Below are 27,590 nucleotides of genomic sequence, written 5' to 3'. Positions count from 1 at the left end.
GAAATGATGAGAACAAATCGAATGAAAATATGACACACGTTTAGAGAGTTCTACAACTGTTTTGAAAAACTGCCGCAAGATGTTTGTTAGGCCTGTCTGTCCGACTGATTGTCCCTCCTGATATATGAAGAAACAATGAGCGGACTCTTTACGATGTGAAATTGGATCGGAACTTTCAGTGGTGAAGCAGACGGTCGATACGTCTCGGGTCTGGAAGACAGATGCAAACGACCCAGTTCCAGCCCTAGATACATGACACTCAGTGAACAACTCCAAAAGCATCAATGATATGAGCAACTGATCAGACATGAAGGTGCGGGGGGGTTGCAGACTGAGACCATCCGGACGTCGTCTGGCCGAGTCTTACTGGTGACCGTTTCCACGCAGACCGCCTGTCCATGCTTCGGCGCAACCAGCTCTTGCGAACCCTGCAGCGGCATCCCCTCTCAACGTTGACGTAAAGCATCGGGGGATAGACCAGCAGTTACGCCCGCTCCACGGCGCAAACCTGCACATGACTACATCTTACTCGGCATCCGCATGCCGCCATCCAGACGCAGCACAGTTCCGTTGAGCATCACGTTCTCAATGGCGTGTCTTGCCAGGGCGGCAAACTCCTCGGGCTTGCCGGCGCGGACGGGGAACTCCATGGAGCGCTCGAGGCTGGCGCGGACCTTGTCGGACATGACGGCCGTCATGCGTGACTCGAACAGGCTCGGGGCGATCGTGACGACGCGGATGCCGAAGCGGGCGAGGTCGCGGGTCATGGGAAGCGTCATGGCGGCGACGGCACCCTTGCTTGCGGCGTAGGCGACCTGGCCCTTTTGGCCGTCAAAGGCGGCGGACGAGGCGACCATGATGACGACGCCGCGCTCGCCGTCAGGCGACGAGGGGTCATTTTTGGCCATGAGGGCGAGGGCCTGGCGGGTGAGGTCGATGGTGCCGCGAAGGTTGATGTTGAGCACGAAATCCCAGTCGTCGAGGCTGAAGGGGTTGCCGTTGCGGTCCAATATCTGCGAGGATGATGTTAGGCGCTTGGTTCCAGTCTTCAAGGTCAGACCGGGTTACTGGGCCGGAACCCCGCGGGGGGGGGGGGGGATAGAGGGTTGCGTTCATACTGTTGACGGGTTCCCAACGCCAGCGGCGGGGATGACGCCGCCGACGGGCTTGCCGGACTGCTTCACCCATGCGGCGGTGCCCTGGACCGCTGCCTCGATGCTTGCGGTGTCAAGCACGTCGCAGGCGAAGAACTTGGCCGAGGACCCCAGCTTAGAGACCAGGTCATTGCCGTTCTCCTCGTTCATGTCCAAAATGGCGACGTTTCCTCCGTTCTTGCAAATTTCTTCCACGCAGGCCTGTCCCAGGCCGGAAGCGCTGTTATGGGATGGAAGTCAGCATCATAGCAAAGTGATGCAATTTACATGTGATCGGGGTTCCGGTCGAGCTGGGTAGGATGGATGGGATTGGAAGATGTTTCGCTTACCCTCCTGAAATGATGAATGTGCGGCCTTGAATCTTCATAATGTCGTGAGTCGCCTGTATGTGTAAGAAGTACAATATTCAGTCACATGTGTGTAAGAGTCGTGATGTTGATGGATATCAGTCGGTGTCAGGGTGAATCCCCCACACTCACCTACTTTAGGTACAAAGTACAGCGGGTGCGCCACTGAAGCTCGGTAGTGCGGTGAGGGTTGAGCCTCGGCACCGGTGATCTCGGTGTGTGGCCAGTGGAAGGTGAAGGAAGCTAGAGCCTCTTTTTCTCGAACGAAGCACCAAGCCACCACGCGATTGGCGGTGCGGTTAGGTAGGTAGGAGCATAGATAAGGTACGTACCTCCTGGATCCACCGACGGAAATGTCCGTGCTTCTGGGACCAGACGGAAAGATATACGTACCGAAACAGGTGGCGCTCTGGCCTCCAGAGCAAGTACTTATCGAATGCGCGAAATGTGCAGAAACAACAAGTACCCAAGTCTCCCAGATTTACCTATCTAAGTACTTTGTGGACAGGCGGTGGTGGTCTGCCGTCATTGTGTTGTCGGTCGGGACCCAAGTCACAAATCCAAGAATACCACATCCACCGCATGTTCCCCCGTCAAACCGCACCGCGGCGAAGCACGTCACAACATCCCTTGCTCACCTCAAAACACACGCCCTTTTTTTCTCTTTCTTTTGCTCTCTAATCGCTGCGACCTCAACGTCGCTGCCAGCTCTTGACATTTTCCAGACTTTCGCACCCGTCTCTGCTTACAAACTACACGATCCATCGCCGTCCTTATCGCTGCTGCGCTGTTGCCCGACATTTCCGATCGCACACCGCATCGTATCGCATCGCATCGCAACCCACCGCACCGCCTCCTATTGCACCGCACCGCACCACCAAGATACGCCGCATCTCAGTCAGCCAGTACATATTCCGCATAGCCACGCCACGATGACGAGACCGCGTCGCTCCAGCGCCGCGAGCGAGGAGAGCAACGGTACCGCTGGCGAGCAGGTTAGATACCGCCTCGAACACCGAACGCACGGCGACAGACGACTTTTGGTTTTGCTGACGCCCTGCGCAGGAGCTGGGTAGTATGTACGACTACTTGGCCAAGATTGTTCTGCTGGGACCGAGCGGGACGGGCAAGTGAGTTACTGCTGCATACCCATCCAGATGGGCACGCGACCAGCCCCGGTTTGGTGCATATGGGCGATAACGGGCACAGAACTAACGACTGCGTCGCCACACAGGTCTTGTCTGCTTCACCGTTTTGTCAAGAGCGAATGGAGAGTATTGTCGTCCCAAACAATCGGCGTCGAGTTTGCGAGTAAAATCATCAAGGTCGGCACCGGATCCCGGCGGAAACGGATCAAGCTGCAGGTACGATAATAACGATGGCGACGATGGCGACAATGCCCGCTTTACTGTCACAGCAAAGGAGGGAAGATATGCTGACTACGAGAATTGACAGCTTTGGGATACCGCCGGCACCGAACGATTCCGTTCCGTTTCTCGATCCTATTACCGCGGCGCCGCCGGCGCCATTCTCGTCTACGACGTCACAAACCACAGCAGTTTCCGCGGACTGCAGCCATTCCTCAACGATGCCCGCGCCCTGGCGTCGCCGAACCTGTCTTGTCTCCTGGTAGGAAACAAGCTCGACCTCGCATCCGAACCCCTTATCGACACGAGCCTACCCCCGCCAACACCGAGCAGCCTCGGCTCCATGTCGTATTTTGCAAACGGCTCCGCGGGGTCGGGCGGCAGCAGTATTCCGTCGCTCGGCACGCAACAAAAGGCCACCGAGGCACCGGAAGGGCGCGAGGTCAGCAACGCCGACGCGAACAGATGGGCGGGCACGGTGGGGATCCCCGTTGTGATGGAGGCGAGCGCCTTCAACGGCGAGAACGTCGACGAGATTTTTGCGAGGCTCGCTAGGATGATTCTGACCAAGATCGAGCTGGGCGACATCGATCCGGACGACCCGATGAGCGGCATTCAGTACGGCGACGGCTACGGCGGAGGGTGGAATGCGGGCGCCAGCGACGGCGCAAGCATCAAGAGTTCCATGACGGGCGCGACTCTGGACGAGGCGGGCGGCGTGCGCAGGCGAAAGGGCAAGCGAAACACGCGTAGCGGCGCCAACTGGGGTTTACGTGACTGGGAGGAGGTGTTTACGTTGACGAACCGACGCAGAGGCGGCAACTGCTGTTAGATGAGTGAGTGGCGGGAGAGGGGCATGAAGATAAGAAAGAGAGGGACCGGGAAACAGTCTTCCTTTCCCCCTGAGAACGCGGGTCCTGTCGGCCCGAGACTAGCGATGATTGTTCTTGGGGTACGGAGTTTTGCGAGGAGTTTTTTTCCACAGGATAGGTAGCCTAGCCTACCTGTGTCTGGGTCGGCACGCGGCTTCCAGGGTTTAGCATGCCACCGGGGCCTGGTTTGTTTCGCGACGACGACGACGACGACGACAAAGGCAACATCGGAGGAGCCAGGTTTGCTTCACGGGTCGAGATTGGGCGCGGGCGCTGGCGTTTGGGATAGATACCTCCATCCCAAGTCGGGGGAGCCGTTCCGGCCGTACACATACACATTCTCACAGCTACATACATTAATGACACCTTTCAGTATACGACCTTTCAGTATACGGCCCTCTAGTGTAAGGAGATGCTGGCCTTCTTTGGTCTGACCAACATGATGTTGCATGTGTTGCATGTAGAGGGACGGAGCTTCGGCTTCCAGAAGGATTGATCAAGGTGATATTATCCCACCGGGCTGAAGTCTTGGACCATGGCATGCCGGGTCGTTATCGGTGGGAATACATCCGTCCCAATGGATGGCCCACTAGGGGGAGAGACGTGATCCGCCGAGTGAGGATTGCTATTCATTATTTGTTGTTATGTTGCAATAGGACTTTTCAAGACAAGTACGCTAGACACATGTATGGTCGTGTAATGGGCTGCGGTTCTAGACAAAGCCCTAGGTACCAAAGCCGACGTCAGGCTATACTTGGCAGGCAGGTTGGACGTCGGAGAATGATGCAGTGTCCAGCACGGGTCCCTTAAGGTCCCCCCTCCCCCTCACGTAGAGTCCCAAAGAGGAAAACGGAAGGTTTCCCTCCGTGCCAGGACCCCACCGAGACGACTGGGATCGTTGTTCAGGTGGGGGGGTTGGGGGAGCTTCTAGTCTTGTTTTGGGGAACAGTCGGTTGGTTCTCCACACTCTCTCGGTGGTGAATGGTGATTTATATCCCCGAAGGCGAGGCTTTTGGGGAGAGGAGGAAGAGGAGGGAGGGTGAGGGGGAGCCTTGGATGGAGTCTTCGAATAGGATGAGATGCCGGTTTGCCATCTTGACAGGTTAGAGGACGCCAGCGGGACGGAAACGGGCGGCAACAGACTCTTGGGACGGTGCAAGACCGGTTCTACCAGACTGAAAGAGAGGCAGAGAGAGAGAGAGAGGCAGAGAGAGAGAGAGAGAGAGAGAGAGAGAGAAGTGTCATGTCCTCACTAACAAGGAACAACACATACATACGCCATACAGAGTACACAGATGCTCAGACAGTGGGATCAAACACGTCCCTGGCCCTGCCATGTGCGTGGGCTTATTCCGAATGCAGCCCATCGGGACGCCGGCTGTATCCAGCAAGGGATGTAACACTGCCTGCTGCTATTGGTGCTGCCGGACTTTTGCAGCGTTGCGCTGTGCCTGCCTGTTGGAGAAAAGAGGCGTCCAGCGGGGATCCATAGATGGTGTTGGGGGTGGGGGATTCAACCTTGTAAAACCAAAGCCGCAGCAGGGCCCTGGATCATATGGATCAGGGGTGGGAGGAAAACGGAGATGCATCTCGGCGGATGTCGTCCCGTCGTTCAGACTGGGCAACGTACGTTGGAGGCTGCGACCTCTTCATCCCAGGTTGATCCTGCGTCAGGGGTGTCGTTGAGGAGCCTTTTGGGGGGGAAGGTGAGATGAGGCACAGCAGAAAAAGAGAGTGTGTGGGGGGGGGGGGATGAATGACACGAGAAGAGAGGTAAGGACAAGTGGAGAGCTCGAGTGACATTCATGAGTGAACGTGAGGGCGAGAGTGAGAGCGAGAGTGGAAGTAGGAGAGAAGGAGAAGATGATGAGTAAGTAGGTAGCGAGTGAGTGAAGGCATGGCGTGAGTGTGAGTATGAGTATGAGTATATATGAGGAAGGCACATCCTCATCCTCTCGCCTTTTCACACGTCTATCGCATGCCTTACGCTCACTTTTACCGTCGCCTTCACCTTCACCTTCACTTGCACTGTTGTTGTGTCTGAGATACCTACCCTCTCCTAGCTTATCCGCACTTACACTGCAACTGCAAATCGGCCCCTCACAGCTCCATAGCTCCATCGACCCGTCGCTCTCCCCTACCCAAGGTACAGATACAGAGAGTACCGTAATACCATAATACCCCGCCATACCCTCCGCGGGCCCCCGTCCGACTTCGCCGTACGGCGTCAACACCGGAGTTTCTCCCCGTCGCATCTTGCCTGGTGAGTCTTGACAGCTACAACTCACTTTTTTTATTTGTTCAATTGGTTCTCCCCCGACACACATCCCAATCGAGTCACATCTGGGCACATAATGCGTCTTCATCCAGATCTCGCCCGCAGCTCTGGAGCCGCTGACACCACCTCTCCCAGTCATCGCCATCACCATCATCATCATCATCACCACCGACAAGCCCGAACCATGGCGTCCCGAACCGTGATCCCCATCGACAAGAACTGGCAGTTCAGACAGGCCGATAAGGATGACAGCGACCTTCTCGCCGTCAGCCAGTTCCCGACCAACGTTCACCTCGACCTGATCCACCACAATATCATCCCCGACCCCTTCATCGGCAAGAACGAGCTCGACGTGCAGTGGATCGGGGAGAAGCAATGGCTGTACAAGACCACCTTCGCCTCCGAGGCCATTCCCGAGGGCGCCCAGGCCGTCCTGGCCTTTGACGGGCTCGACACCTTTGCGACGGTCGTGCTCAACGGCAAGACCATCCTCGAGACGGACAACATGTTCACCCCGGAGCGCGTCGACGTCACAGCCGTGCTCGCCAAGGAAGGAGGCGACAACGAGCTGGTCATCACCTTTGACAGCGCCTACCTGCGCGGCTGGAAGCTGGTCGAGAAGTACCCCGATCACAAGTGGGGGTGCTGGAACGGCGACAACTCGAGGCTGGCTGTGCGGAAAGCCCAATACCACTGGGTATGCTCCCGTCTTTCTTGGCCATCTTGTTGTCTCTGACCTGAACTGATCATGACCCGGCTAACACTATCAACAGGGCTGGGACTGGGGCCCAACGCTCCTGACCTGCGGTCCCTGGAGGCCCATCAACCTCGAGATCTACGAGTCCCGCCTCTCCGACCTCTACTTTGAGACCACCGTCGACGACTCCCTCAAGAGCGCCAAAGTCGTCGCCCATGCCACGACCGAGGGAAACGCCTCCAAAGTCCGCTTCGACGTCTCCCTTGACAGCAAGTCGCTCGCCTCCGAAACGGTCGACGCCAAAGCCGATGCCGACACCTCGGCGACCTTCCAGATCCAGGACCCCGCGCTGTGGTACCCCATCCGCTACGGCGAGCAGCCCCTCTACACCGTCACGGCCACTCTCCTGGCCAACGACAACGAGGTCGACAGCCTGTCCAAGAGGATCGGCATTCGCAAGGTCGAGCTGGTGCAACGCCCCCTCAAAGAGCAACCCGGCACGTCCTTTTTCTTCCAGGTCAACAACGTGCCCGTCTTCTGCGGGGGGAGCGACTGGATCCCCGCCGACAACTTCATCCCGCGCATCAGCAAGGAGAGGTACTACGACTGGATCCGCCTGCTGGCCGACGGCAACCAGTTCATGGTTCGCGTCTGGGGCGGCGGGATCTACGAGGAGCCGGCCTTCTACGACGCCTGCGACGAGCTGGGCGTCCTCGTCTGGCAGGACTTCATGTTCGGCTGCGGCAACTATCCCGCCTGGCCGGAGCTGCTGCAATCCATCGACCGCGAGGCACGGGAGAATGTCAAGGCGCTGCGGCACCACCCGTCCATCGTCATCTGGGCCGGCAACAACGAGGACTATCAGTACGCCGAGAGCGAGAACCTGACGTACGATCTCGCCAACAAGGACGCTCAGAGCTGGCTCAAGACGGACTTCCCCGCCCGCTACATCTACGAGAAGATCCTCGTCGACGCCTGCAAGGACCTCATTCCCGACACCTTCTACCACTTTGGCAGCCCCTGGAGCGGCCAGGACACGAGAGATCCGACTGTTGGCGACCTGCACCAGTGGAACGTCTGGCATGGCACTCAGGAGAAGTACCAGAACTTTGACAAGCTCGTCGGCCGCTTCGTCTCCGAGTTCGGCATGGAAGCCTTCCCCTCGGTCAAGACCATCGACGCCTACTTGCCCAAGGGCAAAGACGACCCGGACCGCTACCCGCAGTCGTCGACCGTCGACTTCCACAACAAGGCCGACGGCCACGAGCGCCGCATCGCCCTGTACCTCGTCGAGAACTTCCGCTACGCGCCCGACCCGCTGGAGCACTTCGTCTACTGCACCCAGCTCATGCAGGCTGAGTGCCTCGCGTCGGCGTACCGCCTGTGGAAGCGCCAGTGGAAGGGCCCTGGCAGGGAGTATTGCGGCGGCGCCCTCGTCTGGCAGATCAACGACTGCTGGCCCGTCACGTCGTGGGCCATCTGCGACTACTACCTCCGCCCCAAGCACGCCTACTACACCGTCAAGCGCGAGATGGCGCCCATCTCCATCGGCATCACGCGCACCGAGCACAAGCACCCGCGCGACAAGTACACGCGCGTCGACATCGACACAGAGTCGCGCATCGAGATCTGGGGGTCCAACCTGCAGCTCGAGGACCTGACCGTCGACCTCGTCGTCAAGGCTTGGGACGTCGAGACGGGCGAGGAAACGTACCACGAGACAGTTGACAAGGACTTTGTCCTGCCGGAGAACAGGTCCACCGAGATGGCGGCCTTCGCGGTGCCCGCCAGACAAAAGGGCGACGAGGGGAGGACCGTCGTAGCGGCGTACCTAGTTCAGGGCGGCAAGCAGATTGCGAGGTATGTCAACTGGCCTGAGCCGCTCAAGTACCTGCACCTGCAGAAGCCCAAGAGCCTCAAGGCGGAGCTGGCTGAGGGCGGCGATGTGGTGGAGATCAGCGCCGAGGTGCCCGTCAAGGGCGTCGCGCTCGAGGTCGAGGACGACGGCGTGGTCTTCAGCGACAACCTGATCGACATTGTGCCCGGGGAAGTTGTCAGGATCGGTGTCAAGGGGGCCAGCAAGGAGACCAAGCTCGAGACGAGGTACCTGGGTATGTTGAATTAGACGGCCAGAGATACTGAAGATTAAGAGGTGGAACCATGGGAGCTATAAGCTATCATTCTCATGAAGAGTAATCCAAAAGTGGATGAAGTTCGTCATAGTCTTCGGCGTGACCCGGATCTATATAAGAACAACAAAGAGCATTAAGAGTTTAATGCTGTTCACTCTCGAGACGTGGATACAATATGACAAAGAACAGAAGCTAAAGGACCAGGTTGAGACTGGACTGTATTAATCAAAACAATTACGAGGAGGTATCATTCATAACTGAGAAGCTAGACGGACCGGTCTTTGCCCATGTCATCTATATCCAGTCCCAATAAACACACACGAACTCCTCAAAAATGGGAGAGAGAAAAAAACGAGAAAATATGACACTGTCAAGGCGGCTCCCTCATTTCATATTATCAAAGTCCCGTTCATGCGACCAAAACCCCCCCCATGCCATCGCTCATCCTATTTTAACCGCTCTCACCGTAGTTCCTGTGGGGGGTACGCGTACCCCTGCCCCTGAGGTGGTGGGGAGTTGGCCGGCGAGACGGCCCCGTTCACGGGCGAAGGCGTATACGGCTGGGCCGGATACTGCTGGTGTTGGTGCTGCTGGTATTGCTGGTACTCCTGCGGCGGCTGCTGGCCGTAGTTCTGGGCGGGAGAAGGTGTCTGCTGGGGATATTGCTGGTGTTGCTGCTGTTGGACGGGCATCTCCTGGTATTGCTGAGGCGGCTGCTGTTGGTGTTGTTGGTACTGCTGAGGAGGGTAGAACTGCTGCTGCTGCTGCTGCTGAACATGCCCATTCTGCGGCGACGGCGACGGTTGCTGCTGGTAGGCCGTCTGCTGTGCGAGGAACGGCTGCTTCGACTCCATCTGGATCTCGCCCTGGCTGGCCCCGGACTGGGCCGCGGGGGCATTGGCCTTGCGCCAGCGGACGAACTGGACGACGGTCCAGATGAAAGTGGCGAGGAAGAGGATGAGCTGCAGGGCCGAGAGGCCGGCGATGGCGGAGAGCATGGCGAGGGCGCCGTGGCTCATGACGATGTAGCGGCGCAGGACGGTGCAGCGGCCCGAGTTGACGGCGGAGCCATCGGAGGAGCACGAGGCGGTGACGGAGACGACGAAGGTGGCGCGGCGGGCGGCGGTGGCGCCGAGGGTCGCGAGCCAGAGGATGACGAGGAAGAGGTCAAGGGCGAGGACGGCGTAGGTGTGGTAGAACCGGCGGAGGGCGGGCAGCTTCTCGGAGAGGAGGGCGTAGAGGACGATGATCCAGGTGAAGAGGGACTGGGGTGTGTTCGTTAGTTGCTGCCTCGTGGCTTTACAAGGGGGTGAGGGGGTGGGATGTATTGGGATTGTGATGGGAGTGAAAGGCGAAGATGGAAAGGCAAGGATGTATGGGACGGGGCAACATACGATAGCGACAGAGAGGCCGAGCTCGTCCATGTAAACCCAGTGGATGATGGCGGCAGAAAGGCCGAGGATGATGATGGCGAGGAAGAACTGGAGGCCGCGGATGGCGACCAGCCAGGTCGGCGTGACGATCATGGGAGGCGGCGGGCCGCTGGGGGCATGATGTGTGTAGCTCTGCTGTTGCTGCTGCTGCTGCTGCTGCTGCTGGGGGGCCTGGCCCTGGGGCAGAGACTGTGCTTGCGGATGTTGTTGCTGCGTTTCGTTCATCATGATGATGTCCGAGTGCTCTCGTCGTTCTCGAGAGGTTGGCAGTGTAAGTTGGAAAAGGGGGGAGGAAACCAGTTCAGCTTCAACTTGGGCAGTCCTAGTCGGTCCACGATGGGATAAGCGACGAGTAGAGGAAGCGGAGGGAGGAGGGGACCTAGTATCATAGAATCCGTCGTGGAAGAGCCAAGGACGGGAGTGAACTCCCAAGAGCGCCGTGGCGGGGGAGCGAAGGATATAGGCATATACTTATGGGCTGAGACCGCTGACAAGATGTGGGAAGGAAAAGACGAGCCAAGGGAGGGAAAGACGGGGTGAAGACTGGCCGACGTATCGTCAGATTGTTCTGTACCCTCCGACGCCACCCCTTTTCACTCAGCCTCCATATCTGGACCCAGTCGTGAGCTATGCCACATGTGCCTGATGGCGTTCCGTAGCGCGATGCAGGGTTATTTCTTGTTCTTCTCGTTGTTTGTTTGTTTGTTGTTGCTGATGCTGCCCCTCGCTTGGTTCAAACGTGCTACGGCGCGCGCCAGCCTCACGACGCTTGTCGGCCTAGCGAAACGACTCATGAGATGGAGAGGCAGAGAGAGAGGGAGAGTTCTCTGCACGAGGTACCCGGGGCTCGTGGGCGTTCTGGTGGCTTGTCAGGGACTGGTGGGAGCATTGGGGAGAATGCCTAACTGTGGGCTCTGGTTAAGCTCGAAGCGGCCCATGAGGTTAGGCTTTGGGGCAGGGGTTTAGGAGTACGATGCGAGGCCGTTCAGCTCGTCTGCAAGGTTGACAATGGCCGAGGCAGGGTTTGCAGGTGCCGGTGGTTGAAGACGGGCTGCCGGCATGGGCCGTCGGGACGTGATTCGTGAATCGAGTTGGTGGCATCATGCACGGAGGGCTTGTCGTGTCTGTGACTGGTGTGCGTGTGTGTGTGTGTGACTCTGTCTCAACTCTCCTGACTGTGGATGGCTGCCCAATCCACAACACTGGACCAAACAGGCAAGATTGAGATTCCGCGCGGACTAACAACTGGGGGATGGAGAGCGGAACGGCGTCCGGGCTAGGCCGGTTCGGGAGCTGGGAGGGACGCTCGAGATCGCTAGTGCGCGCCGTGGCGTCTTCAGCTGAGCGGGAGGGCGGAGTCTGTCTGCCTGCGTTCCCGTCTATTTCGTGGCCGTGTCTGGTCAGTTGTTGTAGGTTCGCTGTCTACTAAGGTGAGAGAGGGCCGAATATGGCATCCGGGTCGTGGTGATAAGTGAAGAATCTCCGTGTGTGTGTGTGCTTACAGACCTAGAGAGATACAGACACCACGGCACTCAGCCGGGGGCCCCGTCCGGTCTGCCGGCCCGAACTTCGTTTGCCTTGTTCCGCGTTTCACGAACCGATGCCAAGTCGCGTAGGGCGCGTTGTCGTATGATGGCTTGGCTGTTTGACTCATGTCACTTAGACACACACGACTGAGATGCGGTTTAGCTTGATCAACGGTGATGGAAACGGCACATGAGATTCAAGACAATAACGACATGGTTGTGAGAATTATCTGGATCATTGTTGATCGTAACTAATGCCTACATGCCTCTCTCTCTCTCTCTCTGTCTGTCTTTCTTTCTATCTCCCCCGTCTTTCCCATCTCGCTTCATCAAAAACCATGCATGCTATAACGTGCGCCGTAGGAAAATACATCGCAAACCCACCCAGACGCCCGCCCATCCACACCCTTTTTCAACACCACCCGCTCGCTCGCCTTGACAGGCATTGCTTTTTTCTCTCTCTTCTCTTCTTCTTGTGTTTGTCATCTTTTATCCCTCGTCTTCTTCTTTTTCTTTTCCTCTTCCATTCGTTGATTAACAGCAGCCACCCTGGTTGCCGCCCTCGGACGCCTTCTTGGGGTCGACGTCGGTGCTAAAGGTGCTGTCGACCTTCTCGTTGGGGCCGGCGATGAGGATCTTGATGACCTGGCCCTCCTTGACCTTCTTGAAGGCCTCCTCGGCCTGCTTGAACTCGACGATGCCCGTGATGAGCTTCTTGACGTTGACGCTGCCGTTGGCGACGAGGTCGATGGCGAGCTTGTAGTCGCCCGGGCCGTAACGGAAGCTGCCGCGCGCCGTCACCTCCTTGAGGCACAGCGCCATGATGGGGAAGTTGATGTCGGCCTTGCCCATGCCGCCCTGGACGTAGGTGCCGCCCATGCGGACGACGTGCAGGCTGGTCTGGATCGACGGCTCGGCGCCGCTGGCGTCGATGACGACGTCGGCGCCGGCGCCGAGCTCGCACTGCTCGATCAGGGCGCGCGCGTTCTCCTCGGCCGACACGCGCTGCGACAGGTACGTGTGCGTCGAGGCCAGGTCGCGGGCGAAGTCGAGCTTGGACTGCACAATGTCGACGCTGACGACCTTTGTGGCGCCAAAGGAGCGCGCGACGGCGGCGCAGAGCAGGCCGACGGGGCCGGCGCCCATCACGACGACGGAGGCGCCGGGGGTCACGCGGGCCTGCTTGGTGATGTGGACGGCGACGGCCAGCGGCTCGATCAGCGCGCCCTCCTGCAGCGACACGTTGTCCGGCAGCTTGTAGCAGAAGTCCGAGGGCGCGACCCAGAAGCCGGCGAGGGTGCCGTCGTAGGGGGGCGTGGCGGCGAAGCGCATCTCGGGGCAGAGGTTGTAGTGGCCGGCGAGGCAGTCGCCGCAGCGGCGGCACGGGTAGCCCGGCTCGAGGGCGACGCGGTCGCCGACGCGGAGCGTCTTGACGGCGTCGCCGACCTGGAGGACGGTGCCGGCCGACTCGTGGCCGAGCACCATCGGGTCCTTGACGACAAAGTGCCCGATGGCGCCGTGCTCCCAGTAGTGCACGTCAGAGCCGCAGATACCCGTGTAGTTGACGGCCACGAGCACATCGTGGGCGTCCGAGACCGAGGGGACGGGGCGCTCGGCGAACTCGACGTCGTGCGGCTTGTTGAGGATGAAGGAGAGGTTCTGCGGGGCAGGTGTTAGGAGTCTGTGTCTGTCCGTGGTGGACACGGGCGTTTGGGACGTACGCTTTTGCCCTCGGTGCCGGCCATGATGGATGGGCTTGGTGGGGGTTGTGAGGATAGAGAGGGAGAGGGAGAGGGGAGCTGATGAGGGACGACGGCGGTCCTTTGGAAGCTGTCGGTGTTCGTTCTTTGTCGAAAGAGCAGAGATCGGGGATCGTCGGGGTCTTCGTCAAAGGTCACGAAAAGGCAAGAGGGAGGGTATCGTTGGAGAAGCACAGAGAACACAACAAGACCGTAGATGTCAGAGGAGGTAAGAGTGAGTTGGAGAGAGAGAGAGAGAGTAGAGGGAGGGAGAAAGCGAGGAGCTCCGGGGATCGTGGGCCGGCGCGCAACAGGTTAAATAGCCATGACACCAGCCCAGGCCCGCAACGCGGCGTCATGGATCACGATTGGACGGCATGGATGGGGGACATGTGGACGCGATGGAGCTTTGTCCTTGGGAGTGAGAGGAAGGATGAGTGAGCGAGTGCGAGACAGACACAGAAGAGCGAGCATGGGAAAACACCAAATGTCTGGCGGGATAGAGAAGGATTAGCATGGGCTCCTCGACTGCCCCTCGGCTGCCCCTCATTGCGGCGCGTCTGCGTCGACTTTTCTCGCTGTAGGGAAGCTCCACGCTCGTGATTATCCCGTCTCATTACCCATATATCCTTGCGCCGCCGTCTTGCCCCCCGAGCACCATGGTGCTCCAGTTATCAGTTTGGGGACGAGCTCGCTGTCGTCGGTGCGGGGTGGGGATGGGGGGAAGGTAGAAGAATGGGATCGAGAAAAGTGGCTTCGTAGCTTTGCGAGTTTCCCATGCGGCTACTTTTTGGTCTTATGACAGGTCTGGACTGCGATGCGAGTCTCGTTCTCTCTATAGAGGGGCATCCAAGGGTCTCCAAGACCGAGACCATGGACTCATGGACCCCAGGGCTCCGGAGTTGTGGGCAACGTCCAATTGACATGTACTGTCCCAGTCAAAGTCAATAATGTTGAGTCTGTCCCTCGCGCAAGTTATCGCCACAGCTGGACAGGAATATCGATCGTCCAGTGAAACAAGCGTCCAAGGTGTCATAGGTGCGCAACGAGCAGCGGCACTCACCCGACTTTAGCGTCCCCTGTGGCCTATTTATCCAGCACTTTACCCGCCCCAATAGGAACACGGCAATCAGACCCGGTCACTGGGTTCTGGTGGAGTTGGAAAGACTCCAAAAAAGATCCGGGGCGCGCAGGTCGGCGGGCGCGGAGAGAGAGAGAGAGAGAGAGGCGCGCTCCCGGTCTGGGCCATGCCGGTCAAGTCTCGTCCGATTTGGTGGGGGGGGGGCCCTTACCGCTCATTTTCCTTCTTCACCTTCTTTTCGGTCAAATGGGGTGGGTTTTTCTTGTCACGTTGTCTCGTGGCTGGGAGCTCGTCATGTGCTCTTGAAAACTTTGGTTGATCCCTTCGTCCCTCATGGACGTGGCATCCCCCATTTTCTGTTGGGGAACCAGAATGAGCCGCCCCTCTTCCTTCCAGCTGCATCTCTTCAGTCTTTGTTTGTCCTGGATGTTACAACTGACCAGCGCCAGGGTTCATCGTGGCACAATGCGTGTAGCCATAGAAGGGTCAACATCGTTGGTCGGGCTGCTGTATCAATGCCGATGGCGCAGGGCGGTAGGGTACGATTTATCAAAGTAGCAAATAGGCAATGGCGCCAGCACTACAAAACACGCTGAATGACCTGGACTATGAGGTGCTTAGCTGGGATGGGTTGAGCAAGAATCCATAAGGCAATTGATAGCTTTGGTACTTACTGTACGTGCTGTGTTGTAAGCTCATTCACTGCCTTACATGCCCACTACCAGGCAAAGTGGCCGGCCGGATCCCGGCTGACTAACCTTCTGTATTATGTCCTAACACAACAACACTCTGTGTTGCTGTTACGCCTAACGCACTCTGGACTCTTTGCCTCAGTTTTTGTCTTGCCGAACTGGCGTGTTATCCCTGACCGTCGGCAACTCTTATTGGCTTCCAAGGTCTTGCGATAAGACACAGACATTGTTATCCTAAGAAAGGAGCTTGTGAGCTCCAGTATATTCACGGCTCCTCCCCCACGTCACTCTTGAAGGATTACCTTCTGTGTCTTGCACATGTAGTCAAGTCTCTGTTGGCCACTGGTCGCCAATTAGAGGCTCTCTCATCAACCCCATGGATCCAAGCAAGTCCGCACTCTCCCTCGTCGGGGCCGCCCATGTCACGGGCTCAGCTCGGGGTACACTCATGGCCAACGATACTGAGCTGAGCATGTGGGGTGGCGTGGACCCCCAGACGGGCGAAGTCATCGACCGTCACCATCCCCTGAGCGGACGGTTTCTGTGCGACACCATCCTGGCCATCCCAGGCGGCAGGGGATCCTGCACTGGCAGCGGCGTCATGCTGGAGATGCTGCTAAACGGCAAGGGGCCGAGCGCGGTTGTGTTCGAGCGCCGAGAAGACATCCTCACTCTCGGCGTCATCATCGCCCAGGAACTCTTTGGCAGACATATCCCCGTTGTGATGCTGAAGCCAACAGACTTCCGCCTGCTGCTCGCCTTCGATGGCCAGACAGTCTCGGTAGATGGAGGAAATGTCTGCGCGGAATCTCACGACGCCTCCGGTACGCCTCGACAAGACGTCCATCCAGTTAGTGACGTGACTTAACGTTTTTTGTTCTTCCTCCCCCCCCCCCCCCCCCCCCCCCCCCCTTTTTTTTTTTTTTGGGTCTTTCGAGAAACATGACTCTGTCGTTGAACGATGATCTCTGATAACTTTGCAACAGCCGATCAAGGTCCCTACAAGCCACCCCGAAGAGAGCAAGACCGCCCATCACGCAGAAGATCAACTCGACAACCTGATTCGCGGGGCCCGCCTCTCGAGCAGAGACCGAGAACTCCTTGAAGGGTTCCATGGGCGCGCTGCTCGTGCGGCCATGCGCATCGTTCTGCGGATGGCGAGCCTCCTCGACGCCGAGGAGCTGATGGACATCTCCCAAGTCCACGTCGATGGGTGCCTCTACACGGGACCGGCGTCGCTCGCTTTTGCAGAGAAGCTTCTCGGTCTAGGAGGCAAGGTCGCGGTCCCGACGACGATGAACTCCATCTCCATTGACGCGAAGCGGTGGCGAGCCCTCGGCATAGACTCCGGCTTTGGTGAGGTTTCCGCTCGCCTGGCGGATGCCTATGTCCAGATGGGCGCAACGCCCACCTTCACCTGCGCCCCGTACCAGCTGGAAAGCGCACCTCGGAAAGGGGACCAAGTGGCCTGGGGGGAATCGAACGCCGTCGTCTACGCAAACAGTGTTCTCGGGGCCAAAACGATGAAGTACCCGGACTACCTCGACATCGCCGTTGCCCTGACCGGACGGGCACCGAGAGGGGGTGCTCACGTTGACAGCAACCGGCTCGCGTCCGTGTTGATCAAAGTGCCCCGGACTGGAATCTCCATCGACGACTCCTTCTACCCGCTGCTGGGCTACTTCGTGGGTACCCAGGCGGTCGGTGACATACCTGTCGTGGCAGGCCTCGAAGATGGCTTCTTTCCCACTAAAGACGACCTCCGGGCGTTCGGTGCGGCTTTTGCCACCGCCTCGAGCGCTTTCATGTTCCATATCGTCGGCGTGACCCCCGAAGCCCCGACTCTGGAGGCCGTCAGCGCCCCGAAGCGAGAGTTGCGCTGCGTTGATCTGGACTGGCGAGCACTGGAGGCGTATTGGGCGAGGTTCAACTCCGCCCCCGTCTCGCAGGGCGTCGATCTTGTGTCCCTGGGGAACCCCCATTTCTCCTTGACCGAGATGCGACTCCTGGCCAAGCTTTGTCAGGGACGGACGAAGCATCAGGCCGTCCAAGTCATCGTCACATGCGGCCGCGCCGTGCACGGTCTGGCATCTCAAGCCGGGTTGGTCGGACCGCTGGAGCACTTCGGGGTCCGATTCCTCACCGACACGTGCTGGTGCATGATCACAGAGCCCATCATCCCGCTTCAGGCGCGAACCATCATGACCAATTCCGGAAAGTATGCCCATTACGGGCCAGGGCTCACCGGGAGAGGCTTTCGCTTTGGTAGCTTGGCCATGTGTGTGGAAGCGGCTTGCAGCGGTGGGAGCAACGGCGAGAAGCCCGGGTGGCTGCAAGCTGCTTTGTTCTCAGAGGTACCCAAGTGACGTGAAGTCGAGCGGAAGTCAGGATCATGCTCATGGTTCCAAAGTGACTAACATCATACCACTCTTCGATTCACGATGTATGTCGTACCAGCTAGAGCCCTGGCGCAAGCTTTTGCGAATCAAGTCCTTCGTCTTTTCCAGGTGAGTAAACAACCAGCTCCAGAGCCTGTTCGACAACGAATCTGACCTGCCCTTGAGATATCTAGCATTCACACTCGCCTTTTGGCTTCTTGGATGTTTGGGAACCTTTGGCCCTATGGGAATCAGCAGGCGCCACTGAGTGATAGGAGCTGAATCGTGGCAGCCCTTTTTATGAAACATGTTCTTGAGCTTCTCGTGGTTTCTTTCCTTGTTGTTTCTTTCTCTTGTTTTTTGTCGTTTGTGTGTGTGTGTGTGTGTGTGTGTATGTGGCTTATTTCGGTTTGCTTTGAGTTGTGTTCTCCCTGATATACTTTCGAGCTGCTGGTTTGGCATGTTGTAAGTACTGAAGTCCTTACAGCTTGGAGTAATGGAGGTCACCGAGCAGCATAGGTTATTTCACTGCTAACAGTTCAAACTGCAGTCTCCATGGTTAAGTTTTGTAAAGTTCTCTCTCTATGTACTGCGTACTATCAACAGCAAAGTCGCCTCTCAAGATACTCTTTAGCGAATAAGATAATAATAATAGCTACTATTACTAGAAGTTTTGACTTATTAAAAGCTACTAAGTAGTATGAAATAGTAGACCATCAACAGTTCACACTCTAGTCCTTGTTATTAAGTTCTGCAAGGTTATCTCAATTTTTAATGCCACTAGTGGCTGTGTTATTCTCCCCCTAGGATGATTTTGAGCCGGAATATTGGTCACGATTGTTATAAAACCGGTTACTGCTACCTCTTCTGGGCTCGATCTCGTGATAAGCAACTTCGACAGCATCGGAAGCATCTTCGTTTCGCTGTTGCGCATGAAACTCGTCCCCGTTCTGGGGTCCGGGCTCGAAGTCGATTTCGTCGGTTACGGACCAACTTCTTGCTTTAACAGTAGATTCCGTGTCGATATCGCCGAAGGCAGTCTCGTCTCGGGCCTCGATTTCGTGCTCCGGGCCAGTGGCGTCGAAGGTCGATTCATCTCTGGCCGATTCATCTCTGGCCTCCATAACGGGGTGCGTATCAATAACTTTTGTGACATTGATGTTGGTGAGATTGAAGATTGAGGGGCGAGAGTGACCTGGCATGTTTGTAACGACGAGCGCGGAGACGCGGGCCGCAACAGCAGCAGCTAGGATGATGGTGGAGAAGACGTGCATTTTGAATACTTCGAGGGCACCACCGATCGGACGGAAATGATAAGAATGAAGGAGAAAGATGAGTTGTAGATCATGAATGTTGGATAAGTTGACGGTAGATATATGAGCTAAACAGCCAGAGGATGCTAGCCAATTTGCCTGGGAAGAAGTTGAAGCCAGTTTGAATGGCTAGTGCGCGCCGTCTCACTTTTGTACTCTCCATGATTGACCTTGGGCCTTTGTGAGCTAATCTGACTCCGCTCGGAAAGAACGTGGACAGAAGACGCGAGGTTTATCCTACACCTAGACAGGCAACATCTCGATCGCTTTGCTCCTAAGTTGCTGGGATTTTCGAAATTCCAAGGAGGCATCAGAAGAAGCTAGCGCGTTTGCTGTATCAACCTTTGAGGCCGTTGAACAAGATCTCAGGCCCAGCCAAACCTAAAGGGCCGGCCTCGGATTCTGAATGGCCCATTCTACGATAATGTAAAAGACGAATCGAGATCGAAGATTGCGATTTGCTGGCACAGAGAATTGAACATACCCAGTTAAGATCGCTCTGGACTCCGCTCGGGGCAAGGGGCGTCCAGGAACAAACTTGGTCGTCGCCAGAGAGGAAGCTTTGGGGACACGCAAGCTTCGTGTGTAACTGAACCCGCCCTGCACTCTTTGCATAATTCGAGGATGCTTGCTTTTTCTCGGAGAATTAAGCCTCAGGGAGGCTTCCTTCCCCCGGAATTGTGATGAGGGGTAAAGTTAAATAAATTGACGAGTACGATGTAAAAGTGCGAACTAATATCTATAGTCGAAAGATTGGAAGACGGGAGGGGGGCGAGTCGCACTGTGGCCGGTAAACTCATCCCTACTCACTGAACTCAAGTTCATGTCCAACAGTTACTAATCCCTTTCCCATCATTCACTTTTTGAGTTTGAACAAGGTTGCTGGTCACTCTGTCTACCCCTCATGAGCAACATTCGGTGAGATCTGCCGGGTGCTTCTCCATCCATCTGGGATATAGCATTGTGCAGAAGGTAAGGCCGAGGTCATAAAAGGGAGACTTGCGTGGCTTAGAGTACCACAGTTGGCTCATCCGTGAAGGATTTTCCCATCGAAAATGTGCTATTTCATATGTCATGTTGGCTGTCGATAATGTCTCCCGAATGCGATGTGGCGGATCCTTGCAGGATCCGTGATGTTGGGACTCTTGTGAGTTTGTAAATCATGCAGGCATGGCGGAAGACCGCCACTCGCATGGATGTACCTAATCTTGATGAATCGTATAGATTTGGAGATGGAGGGGGCGGAGGGACAAATTTCGTCTAGAAAGTTTGTTTCTGGCAGGACATGTACGACGGATCGTGTAGCCCCTTTCAAGCTGGGCAATCTGGCCTGCGGGCTCCGAGCCTATCCGTTGAACGACCAGAAAGACTGGACCCCGGCAGACTAAGCTTCAAACTTACTTGTAGACGTGTGCAGATGTGGATCATTCGGAATGGCAATACTGGCTTGAACAAATTGCATGCCTTTCTCAAGAAAGCTTTCAAATGAAGTAGACTGGGATGAAAGCTCCAGGAAAAGCAGACCTTACCAAGGATGATTGGTACGGATGGCGTCGATCATAACCACCTTTTCCGGCCATACTGCGGTTGCAGGCCAAATTTTAGCCACCCTGCCATGTAGATTTTCGGGATGCAGCCACACTCAGCTTAGCAGCAATACATCCAGTAACTAAGGCATGTACACACGCATTTACATGTCTGCAAGGGTCAGGTTTAGTAGCCTAACCTTGCAGGCTGCACAGCACAACGATTGTACTTTACCACAGACCATAGTAGAGTTTCTCCGGGGACCATTTGTCCGCAACATTGCTCTACCGAGTTGTGAGCTGACATGATGTGACGAACCCTTATCTGCGGGGTCAGGAGCAGCTAACTCTTTGGATGGTGTCATGGCGCTGCTAGCTAGAACCACCCTACAGTAGTTGATACGCTTCTTATCGTCTTCGATAAAGCAATACCAAGTAAGCCCAGTAGCCTTTCCCTACCGGGAAGGACGACAATCCGTAGAGTCTTAAGTAGTCTTGTGATGACAAAGTGAGCCGGTATGCCAAAGCTCTTTGGTGAAGTGGAGCTTTTTTTGAGGAAAAGAAGTATCATCGTCAGAGTTAGGTCTTTGCAATTACACATGGTATTCGTCGAAGCCGCTAGTAATCATTTCTGGGGTCTGCAGCTCGAAGGTGTGCGTTTCAGCTCTCGAACTGCTGCAGTCGATGTCTTAGATGTAGAGTTTGGTGAGGAAATCCATGTTTTTCTTAGTCTGATCAGGAACCTCTCTCTTCATCGGCGCCACAAGCTCTTTTTCTGATCATCTTGAAGTCCTAGACATGCATCATCGACCTAAGCATATCTCTAGCATTGCCTCCATTAGAAAACACACGATTGCCACTCAGGAGGGTAAAGCATGGCTCTGCTCCCTTGATGGCTGGGGCTGAAGAGTACTGAAGCTCTGTAGAACTCGGGCTCTTTCTGCCGGAGGAATCTTCTGCGACTGTTAAGCAATCGCAGCAGCCGTGATTGCGTGATAGTTGAGAGTAACCAGGTAGTCATTGGCATGATAGTTCCACAGCCCTTTGAGATAAATAAATGTTGTAGGCATTGCTTCGTAATTGGTTTTGTCGGCATTCAAGTGGTGCAGCTCGTCTCCGACACGCAGGCGATCGACACTTATCCACGGATTTCCCCGGCGTGCAATTTTGGTATCAATTACACGAAGACCTGTTGATGTGTAGCTCGGATGTCCGGCAGCAAAGAATGCAGGCTCCTCGTTGAACCAATACACAGCCGCTAGGACCAGGTTCTCATCTGATTCGTCGCTACGGACACCTTATTGCTTTGCTCCACCGCCTCGAGTCAAAGGATGGTGATGGACGCTGGGTGCAGGCCTCTGCTAGTCGCCGGACTGGAGGGAACGCATACTGCGGAAGTTCGGCTTAGCAGGACATCAGCACATAGCGTTTTGAGGAGCAGACTCTAAACTTAAATCACCATTTTGTTCTTACAGTGTTCAATTCTTACTGTTGTTGGTAATAAATTGCTCCTCTCTCTCTCTCTATTACTCTCTCTATTACCCTCTCTTGTAGTGCCTGCTTAAGAGATAACAATGCTGACTTCGCCTACGAGATCCACGCTTGTCCTCTGCTACGATTCAAGAATCATGCACGCAGTCATAGGAACATGAGACAGGTTGAAACAGCTTCAAACCCACCACTCCTGAGAGAATACAGACCAGCGGTGCATTTTGGAACCCACGTGACAGGGAAAATCCTGATAGCAATACCTTAAGTAAGCATTTTGACAGACCTGTGAAGTCAGTCTGGCTGTACAGTTATTCTTACTCCCTCTTCCAACGCTTCTAATGCTTGGTCTGAGCAGGATTTATGACTCTTTGTCCACCCATTCATTAAACTTTCTCTGGAGATGTTGTTACACAAGGGTGAGAACTTAAGCCTTCGGCAACGGCGGTCCCGAGTGCTTACCCAGAGCCTGCCTCCCTCTTTTCTTGTTGATAGACACGGAGAGTGCCTTTTAAATCAATCCTGTTCGAACTGTCAGATTATATGACTTTCCAAATTTCATTCTCGTTATCTCATTCTTTTTTGCACCTCATATCTTGTGTTCTATTACCTTCGCTTCTCTACAGCTGTGCTGTTGTTCTTTCGCTCCTTAACCAACACTTTAACTCCTATCTTGTTTGCCAATTAACAAAGACAACTCAAAATACCGCTAGCATGAAGTTTTCTCTTATCCTTATTACCCTTGCTGCTGTCGCCTCAGCCGCGCCTGGCAACGCAGTGCAGAAGCGCGCCAGGGTCTTTACGGACAAGACCTTTGACGAGTTGAGCATCAGCGGCGGCAAAGCCGGTACAGCTAAGGCTGACGCCGAGGCAAAGCTCGCTGGCCTGCCGAAGGACCCAGCGCAACTAGCACTTGTTGATAAGCTTGACCTCAGCTTTCTCAGCCATGTAAATCAAATTTGCAACCAGGCTGAGATTAGCGGCTATACGAAGACAATCGCGGGATTGGCTCCTGGAGAGGATGTTCTTGCTATTGAGGTTTGTGATTCAATAGCGTCCTCTCACAATCACATTTCTGTTGGATAGCGCCAATATTCGTCAGTGTATAGCATAGACAGGGCTAACATAACTACACACAATTAGCGCGGCAAGATCCAGAACAAGGTTCTCAAGCTCACAGCTACCGTCTTCGCTTTGCAGGTACAGCAGACGAAGGGCGATAACGTTACGGCGAGGCTCGAGGAGGAGACCAAGAAGCTCGAGAAGAACATTGCCTTGGACGTCGCCGAAGCCGGCAAGCCCGCTACGGGTCTCAAGTTCGACGCTAACACAGCCGCGGCGGACGCGACTAAAGTTGAAAAGGATGAGGTGTTGATTGCTAAGGCGGACGAAGTTATTAATAAGTCCCAGGAGCTTGCTGGGGCAGGTGCTAAGGGTAAAGCTTAGGGCAAGAACAATGGTGACAGTAACAATAAGAGTAGGAGTGAGTAGTAATGTTAGGGGAATGGATAGATGGTCAAGTTTCTAGACAAGATAATGTCGCCTAGACTAGACGTAGTATTCAAACACTTCTAGTAGACTCCAGACATCTAGAAGATAAATGCTTAGCGCAGTAATATGCCACCCCGGACAGCTTGTATATTAGAACGTCGTTCTTTTGAAACCGGCGTACCATCTCCTTTCCGTTGCCAGATACCTGCGCAATCCTCTTTCCATAGTTTGAGAGGTAAGAGCTGCGATCTTCTAGCAACCGCTGGACCAGCTCATACGACGCACTCCTTTTTCTGTGACTGGATCGCTCTGTATCTTTCTCTCATACCAACCTTGTGGAACATCCGTTGCCTACCCGTCGTGCTTACCAGCGGCCTGGCTAGGTCCTAGATTAAAGGGGCTAGTTTTTAAGGTTGCTTTAAATTGACTAAATCGTTGGTTTTGACAGGCAGCGCTGCTGTGTACCCAGGTTTCCCAACAGTGTTTATTGGCGACGTGACTGACTTTAATGCCATTGAAGCCGAGGAGTGCGTTCAGCTGTTGACCGAAAAATTTAAAGTCTGATACTGGGATACAATTCTCGGAACAACAACTAAATTGTAGGTATGCCTTACAGCGAAGGCATCGGTAGCACTTCCTCTTTTCGAGCCTGCCGAATCTTCCGAACCTTCTGCTCCTGGTATCCATCCAGCCTGTCCATACACCTCTCCCTGTTGTACTGTTCCGTGAAGACGTCCTCTTCTCGGTGAATCTGCGCCTGGGGCGTATCTGGGCTGGTATAGTGTACATGTTTCTTATTTAAGGCAGTTTATGTCATAGTTAGCTTAGGGGCTGTTCCAACATGTAGCATAGGAAGAGATGCACAAACCATCTCAAACTTCCTAAATTTTTTCTTGGCCATAGAGAAGAACTCGTCAAACGTGTAGGTCTCAAACCTGCGCCAGGCTTCCTCATCTGGTGCTTGCTATAATTCGCAAGATTAGCAGCGAATTCAGACAGTGGGGATTGTGATAAACTAATAGGCAAGATATGTGGCGCTCGTTAGAGGCTCACAGGATCCGATAGTCTGGTTGGGCTTGGACCAGTCTGCGGATCCGCGAGGACAATTGTGCCGCGCATTGTATCGATACAAATGTAATGACCGTCGCGACCGGATGGGATAGTTGCATAAACAAACACGTGGGGTGGTATGTCTAAGATGTTACCCTCCTCAGGCTTAAAGAGAAACTTGTTGGCGTACTTAGTAGGCAAGCTTAGGACGAGGTCACCTGTAAAGTCGACAGCAGTAGCGCTCTTGTAGACCATCTATGGATTCCAGTCATCCTCCTTAGTGCGGCGGATGTAGGGGATCTGCTTCATCAGGTCTGCCACAATGTCGTCCTTACCAAGGCAGGAGTCAACAAACCCAGGCGTAATATGCCCCCAACAGCCCTTAGGGGGGTATTGGATGACCTTTGGGGGCAAGAAAAGCTGCGCAAGGAATTCATAGCAAGATGTAAGCTCTAACAAAAGCTCGCTCCTTGAGTATGAAGGCTCCATCATGTCGGCGAGAGAGCAGGAGAATATCTTTGTGCAGAGAGATGATGAACCAACGGATCAACGTCGACAGGGCTGGAGGAGGAAGGGTTTATACTTAAATTAAACATGGATACGTGTGGGACCAAGTTCGCTGTAGAAATTCACCGTCAAGCCATGTTAGGTGAGTGACAGTCTAAAGAGAAAGTCCCAAGTATTTTATTGAATAAGAGAAATTGCTCTCAAACCATCGCAGGTCCGGGCGGAAGGGGACCCGGCCGACTCAAGTCCAAAAGGGAACCTGACCTGGGCCAACAAGACCTGATGGTTTGATCCAATTCTGCATAATGCGGGAGGTCATCCGCGCTTTCCCCTTCTTCTTCAACATTAGCTTTCCAAGACACGTTCACATCGTTGTTCGGCGGAACAGCTCGGAATGATGTACTTCCGATCTCGCCAGTAGATTTCATGCTCATGGTCATGTCGAAAAAGTAGCGAATCACATCAAAACGGCCACATCGTGAAGCACAATACGAGTGATGTCCATCCATATTGATCAGCACTCTTTTCAACTAACAATATAACTTGTAACAATTTCGATGTTAATACTCGAGTAAGCGTAGTCAAGTAGTCTCCGATTCATGCTGTCTTTAAGTGTAACACTGACTCCCCTCTCAAGCAGTTGCTTGGCTATCTTCAATTACCGAACAGAGTTAACCAAAAGTGATTGCCGCATCACCAGACTTGCGTGCAAAGCTATTACTGAGATGACAATGTCCTCCACCCATCCATCAGTTATCGGGCAGGCCAAGTGGTCGTGGATGAAGAGGCCAAGACGCCGCTAAGCCGGCACGGATGTGTGCGTGGTGCGTGGTAGAGACTGCACATACGGGCTTCGGCGGTCCGCCAGGGTCACATACTCCAAATGGGTTGCGTGGATGGCTTCCGAGACCAACATAAGCGACGTGCCATGACCGGCGGACCTGCGAGTACAGGACCGGGCTTTCACAAACGACACATTCAAGGGCTACACTACCGTAGTAGAGTCCAGCATCGGCCACGGGACCTGGAACGACCGCCACGAAATCGGTGATGCGACAAGGGACGACTACTGAACCCCCTGGACCCCTTGGGGTCTGGGGTCTGGGCCTGGGGATAGACCAAGTTCACTGGCCGGAGACGCTAACCAAATGTGTCCGGGCCATCGGCGGGAACGTATTATATCGTATCAGGTCTGCAGACGTTCCTCACCCTGATCCCCCTCGCGGGCGACTAACAGCTGTGGATCGTCGAGAGCGGCTAAGGGTTGGACCCCGATCCCGAAAAAGGCGGGATCGCGCCGGCGGGCGACGATGGGCAAGAATAAGCAGCAGCTCCACTTCTCCTTCGGCAACAGGCAGGTGGACGTGGCTGTTGGAGCAACACGGCCAGAAACATTTACACACATCGATTACATGGACGGACTCAAGTCACGTTGAGTGAAGTGAGGTGAGGTACGGACGGGTATGGGTACCCTTCCCTCATCACGGATAACCCATGTCACAGCTGTTGACCGTGTTGGTTATATGAGCGGAGTCCACCCGGTGCGTGTGGCCCTGTTCTGTTACATCGACTGCTTCTTATCAGCGCGTGAGTTGAGTTGCAACTTGCCGTCGTTTGAAGTCGAGATCGATTCCACTGTATTTATGGGCCTCAATCCCCATCATGAGGAGCCATACCAAGAGTCAAAATGGCCCCAGCATCTTGCAAGTTGATATCAACAGCCAAGTCTCACTATCAGGGGTCTGGTCGCATGTATCAGACTAAATGGGAACAAACATTGAAATCCTTGTCCGACCACACTCAACCTCACCTCACTCGGGGCCACCGGTCTCGGGAGACTCACACGGAAATGGGCAGCGAAAAGTCACACGCATCAGGCGAAGCCAAGCGCCGGAGATCCATCGCCAACTCGCAGCGGCGAGCCCTCCGCGCATGGTTCTACGACACCACCAAAGGGCCCAAGTCACAGGTGGACGCCTCGGTGTGGTGGAAGGAGGCGTACGGGTACCACCTCAACTCGAGCACCGTCAGCGAGATCCTCAGCTACAAGTACGACTTCTTGGACGTGACGGACGCCGGCGCCAGCGCCAACGCCAACGCCGCCAGCGACGAGAGGAGGCGGGACAGGCCGGCCAAGTGGGAGGTGCTCGAGCAGGAGCTGGTCTCATGGGTCTTCAGCTACGAGTCGGTTGTGGGCGAGGGCAGCGTCACGAGCAGCATGCTGCGCCAACGGGGCACCGAGCTGTGGAACTCGCTGCCCTGCTACCAGGGCATGCCCGAGCCGAAGTGGAGCGAGGGCTGGAGGAGTCGGTTCAAGGCTCGCTACATGCTGTACCGGCAGAGGATGCTCGAGGACGCGGCCGAGCTGGCCACTTACAGCGGCGCGTCCTCGTCGTACGGCGGCTACTCCTCCGACGAGATTTTCTCGACGGAATCCGCCTAAGGCATAAACCCCTATCATTTTTGATCTCATTACGAGCGATGGCGATGAGGGGATATTGATTAATTTGGACGGCCAA

General features: G+C 55.3%; 10 protein-coding genes across 10 annotated transcripts; 5 read left to right on the top strand and 5 right to left on the bottom strand.

Annotated features, from left to right (window-relative positions):
* Position 1: 1 nt before the first annotated feature.
* On the bottom strand, positions 2 to 1,595 carry CDEST_11861 (Putative short-chain dehydrogenase/reductase SDR, NAD(P)-binding domain superfamily). The gene is made up of 3 exons (XM_062928017.1): positions 1,484 to 1,595; positions 1,119 to 1,374; positions 2 to 1,013 (listed from the first exon to the last, which is right to left on the bottom strand). The coding sequence occupies exons 1-3, from the start codon at positions 1,519 to 1,521 to the stop codon at positions 519 to 521; spliced, it is 789 nt and encodes a 262-aa protein (XP_062784068.1). The 5' UTR covers positions 1,522 to 1,595; the 3' UTR covers positions 2 to 518.
* An 838-nt stretch (positions 1,596 to 2,433) lies between these two features.
* On the top strand, positions 2,434 to 3,700 carry CDEST_11860 (Putative small GTP-binding protein; the record flags this gene model as incomplete). Its single annotated transcript, XM_062928016.1, has 4 exons — positions 2,434 to 2,496; positions 2,567 to 2,631; positions 2,736 to 2,865; positions 2,957 to 3,700. The coding sequence occupies 4 exons, from the start codon at positions 2,434 to 2,436 to the stop codon at positions 3,698 to 3,700; spliced, it is 1,002 nt and encodes a 333-aa protein (XP_062784067.1).
* A 2,016-nt stretch (positions 3,701 to 5,716) lies between these two features.
* On the top strand, positions 5,717 to 9,306 carry CDEST_11859 (Putative glycoside hydrolase, family 2, immunoglobulin-like beta-sandwich, beta-mannosidase). The gene is made up of 3 exons (XM_062928015.1): positions 5,717 to 6,003; positions 6,154 to 6,715; positions 6,792 to 9,306. Exons 2-3 carry the CDS (start codon positions 6,203 to 6,205, stop codon positions 8,838 to 8,840), a joined length of 2,562 nt encoding a protein of 853 aa, XP_062784066.1. The 5' UTR covers positions 5,717 to 6,003; positions 6,154 to 6,202; the 3' UTR covers positions 8,841 to 9,306.
* A 1-nt stretch (position 9,307) lies between these two features.
* CDEST_11858 (Putative Marvel domain-containing protein) lies at positions 9,308 to 11,141 on the bottom strand. The gene is made up of 2 exons (XM_062928014.1): positions 10,242 to 11,141; positions 9,308 to 10,112 (listed from the first exon to the last, which is right to left on the bottom strand). The coding sequence occupies exons 1-2, from the start codon at positions 10,506 to 10,508 to the stop codon at positions 9,309 to 9,311; spliced, it is 1,071 nt and encodes a 356-aa protein (XP_062784065.1). The 5' UTR covers positions 10,509 to 11,141; the 3' UTR covers position 9,308.
* A 1,067-nt stretch (positions 11,142 to 12,208) lies between these two features.
* Positions 12,209 to 14,065, bottom strand: CDEST_11857 (Putative alcohol dehydrogenase, zinc-type, GroES-like superfamily, NAD(P)-binding domain superfamily). The gene is made up of 2 exons (XM_062928013.1): positions 13,528 to 14,065; positions 12,209 to 13,465 (listed from the first exon to the last, which is right to left on the bottom strand). The coding sequence occupies exons 1-2, from the start codon at positions 13,549 to 13,551 to the stop codon at positions 12,341 to 12,343; spliced, it is 1,149 nt and encodes a 382-aa protein (XP_062784064.1). The 5' UTR covers positions 13,552 to 14,065; the 3' UTR covers positions 12,209 to 12,340.
* A 1,629-nt stretch (positions 14,066 to 15,694) lies between these two features.
* CDEST_11856 (Putative aconitase X swivel domain, aconitase X catalytic domain-containing protein) lies at positions 15,695 to 18,347 on the top strand (the record flags this gene model as incomplete). The annotated part of the gene is made up of 2 exons (XM_062928012.1): positions 15,695 to 16,168; positions 16,305 to 18,347. 2 exons carry the CDS (start codon positions 15,695 to 15,697, stop codon positions 17,682 to 17,684), a joined length of 1,854 nt encoding a protein of 617 aa, XP_062784063.1. The 3' UTR covers positions 17,685 to 18,347.
* A 152-nt stretch (positions 18,348 to 18,499) lies between these two features.
* CDEST_11855 (uncharacterized protein) lies at positions 18,500 to 19,103 on the bottom strand (the record flags this gene model as incomplete). The annotated part of the gene is made up of 1 exon (XM_062928011.1): positions 18,500 to 19,103. The coding sequence occupies exon 1, from the start codon at positions 18,968 to 18,970 to the stop codon at positions 18,500 to 18,502; it is 471 nt and encodes a 156-aa protein (XP_062784062.1). The 5' UTR covers positions 18,971 to 19,103.
* A 3,485-nt stretch (positions 19,104 to 22,588) lies between these two features.
* On the top strand, positions 22,589 to 23,568 carry CDEST_11854 (uncharacterized protein). Its single transcript, XM_062928010.1, has 2 exons — positions 22,589 to 23,061; positions 23,167 to 23,568. Exons 1-2 carry the CDS (start codon positions 22,738 to 22,740, stop codon positions 23,467 to 23,469), a joined length of 627 nt encoding a protein of 208 aa, XP_062784061.1. The 5' UTR covers positions 22,589 to 22,737; the 3' UTR covers positions 23,470 to 23,568.
* Positions 23,569 to 24,124: 556 nt separating this feature from the next.
* Positions 24,125 to 25,056, bottom strand: CDEST_11853 (uncharacterized protein; the record flags this gene model as incomplete). The annotated part of the gene is made up of 4 exons (XM_062928009.1): positions 24,125 to 24,307; positions 24,383 to 24,478; positions 24,568 to 24,807; positions 24,886 to 25,056. 4 exons carry the CDS (start codon positions 25,054 to 25,056, stop codon positions 24,125 to 24,127), a joined length of 690 nt encoding a protein of 229 aa, XP_062784060.1.
* Positions 25,057 to 26,920: 1,864 nt separating this feature from the next.
* CDEST_11852 (Putative ARS-binding protein) lies at positions 26,921 to 27,514 on the top strand (the record flags this gene model as incomplete). Its single annotated transcript, XM_062928008.1, has 1 exon — positions 26,921 to 27,514. One exon carries the CDS (start codon positions 26,921 to 26,923, stop codon positions 27,512 to 27,514), a length of 594 nt encoding a protein of 197 aa, XP_062784059.1.
* Positions 27,515 to 27,590: the final 76 nt, after the last annotated feature.

The sequence above is a fragment of the Colletotrichum destructivum genome, chromosome 8 (assembly GCF_034447905.1).
Source record: "Colletotrichum destructivum chromosome 8, complete sequence".
Classification (NCBI taxonomy): Eukaryota; Fungi; Ascomycota; class Sordariomycetes; order Glomerellales; family Glomerellaceae; genus Colletotrichum; species Colletotrichum destructivum.
The sequence above is the reverse complement of the archived record's forward strand: the minus strand, read 5'-3'. Positions and strand labels throughout refer to the sequence as shown.

Bases quoted from the DNA above. Each gene is read 5' to 3' on its own strand.
- CDEST_11859 (XM_062928015.1), top strand. From the start codon at position 6,203: ATGGCGTCCCGAACCGTGATCCCCATCGACAAGAACTGGCAGTTCAGA. The intron at 6,716-6,791 runs GTATGCTCCCGT...CACTATCAACAG, and splicing joins GGAAAGCCCAATACCACTGG to GGCTGGGACTGGGGCCCAAC.
- CDEST_11857 (XM_062928013.1), bottom strand. From the start codon at position 13,551: ATGGCCGGCACCGAGGGCAAAAGC. The intron at 13,466-13,527 runs GTACGTCCCAAA...CCTGCCCCGCAG, and splicing joins CCGGCACCGAGGGCAAAAGC to AACCTCTCCTTCATCCTCAA.
- CDEST_11858 (XM_062928014.1), bottom strand. From the start codon at position 10,508: ATGATGAACGAAACGCAGCAACAACATCCGCAAGCACAGTCTCTGCCC. The intron at 10,113-10,241 runs GTATGTTGCCCC...AACACACCCCAG, and splicing joins TCGGCCTCTCTGTCGCTATC to TCCCTCTTCACCTGGATCAT.
- CDEST_11854 (XM_062928010.1), top strand. From the start codon at position 22,738: ATGAAGTTTTCTCTTATCCTTATTACCCTTGCTGCTGTCGCCTCAGCC. The intron at 23,062-23,166 runs GTTTGTGATTCA...ACACACAATTAG, and splicing joins AGGATGTTCTTGCTATTGAG to CGCGGCAAGATCCAGAACAA.
- CDEST_11861 (XM_062928017.1), bottom strand. From the start codon at position 1,521: ATGAAGATTCAAGGCCGCACATTCATCATTTCAGGAGG. The intron at 1,375-1,483 runs GTAAGCGAAACA...ATCCCATAACAG, and splicing joins ACATTCATCATTTCAGGAGG to CGCTTCCGGCCTGGGACAGG. The intron at 1,014-1,118 runs GTATGAACGCAA...TCATCCTCGCAG, and splicing joins GCGTTGGGAACCCGTCAACA to ATATTGGACCGCAACGGCAA.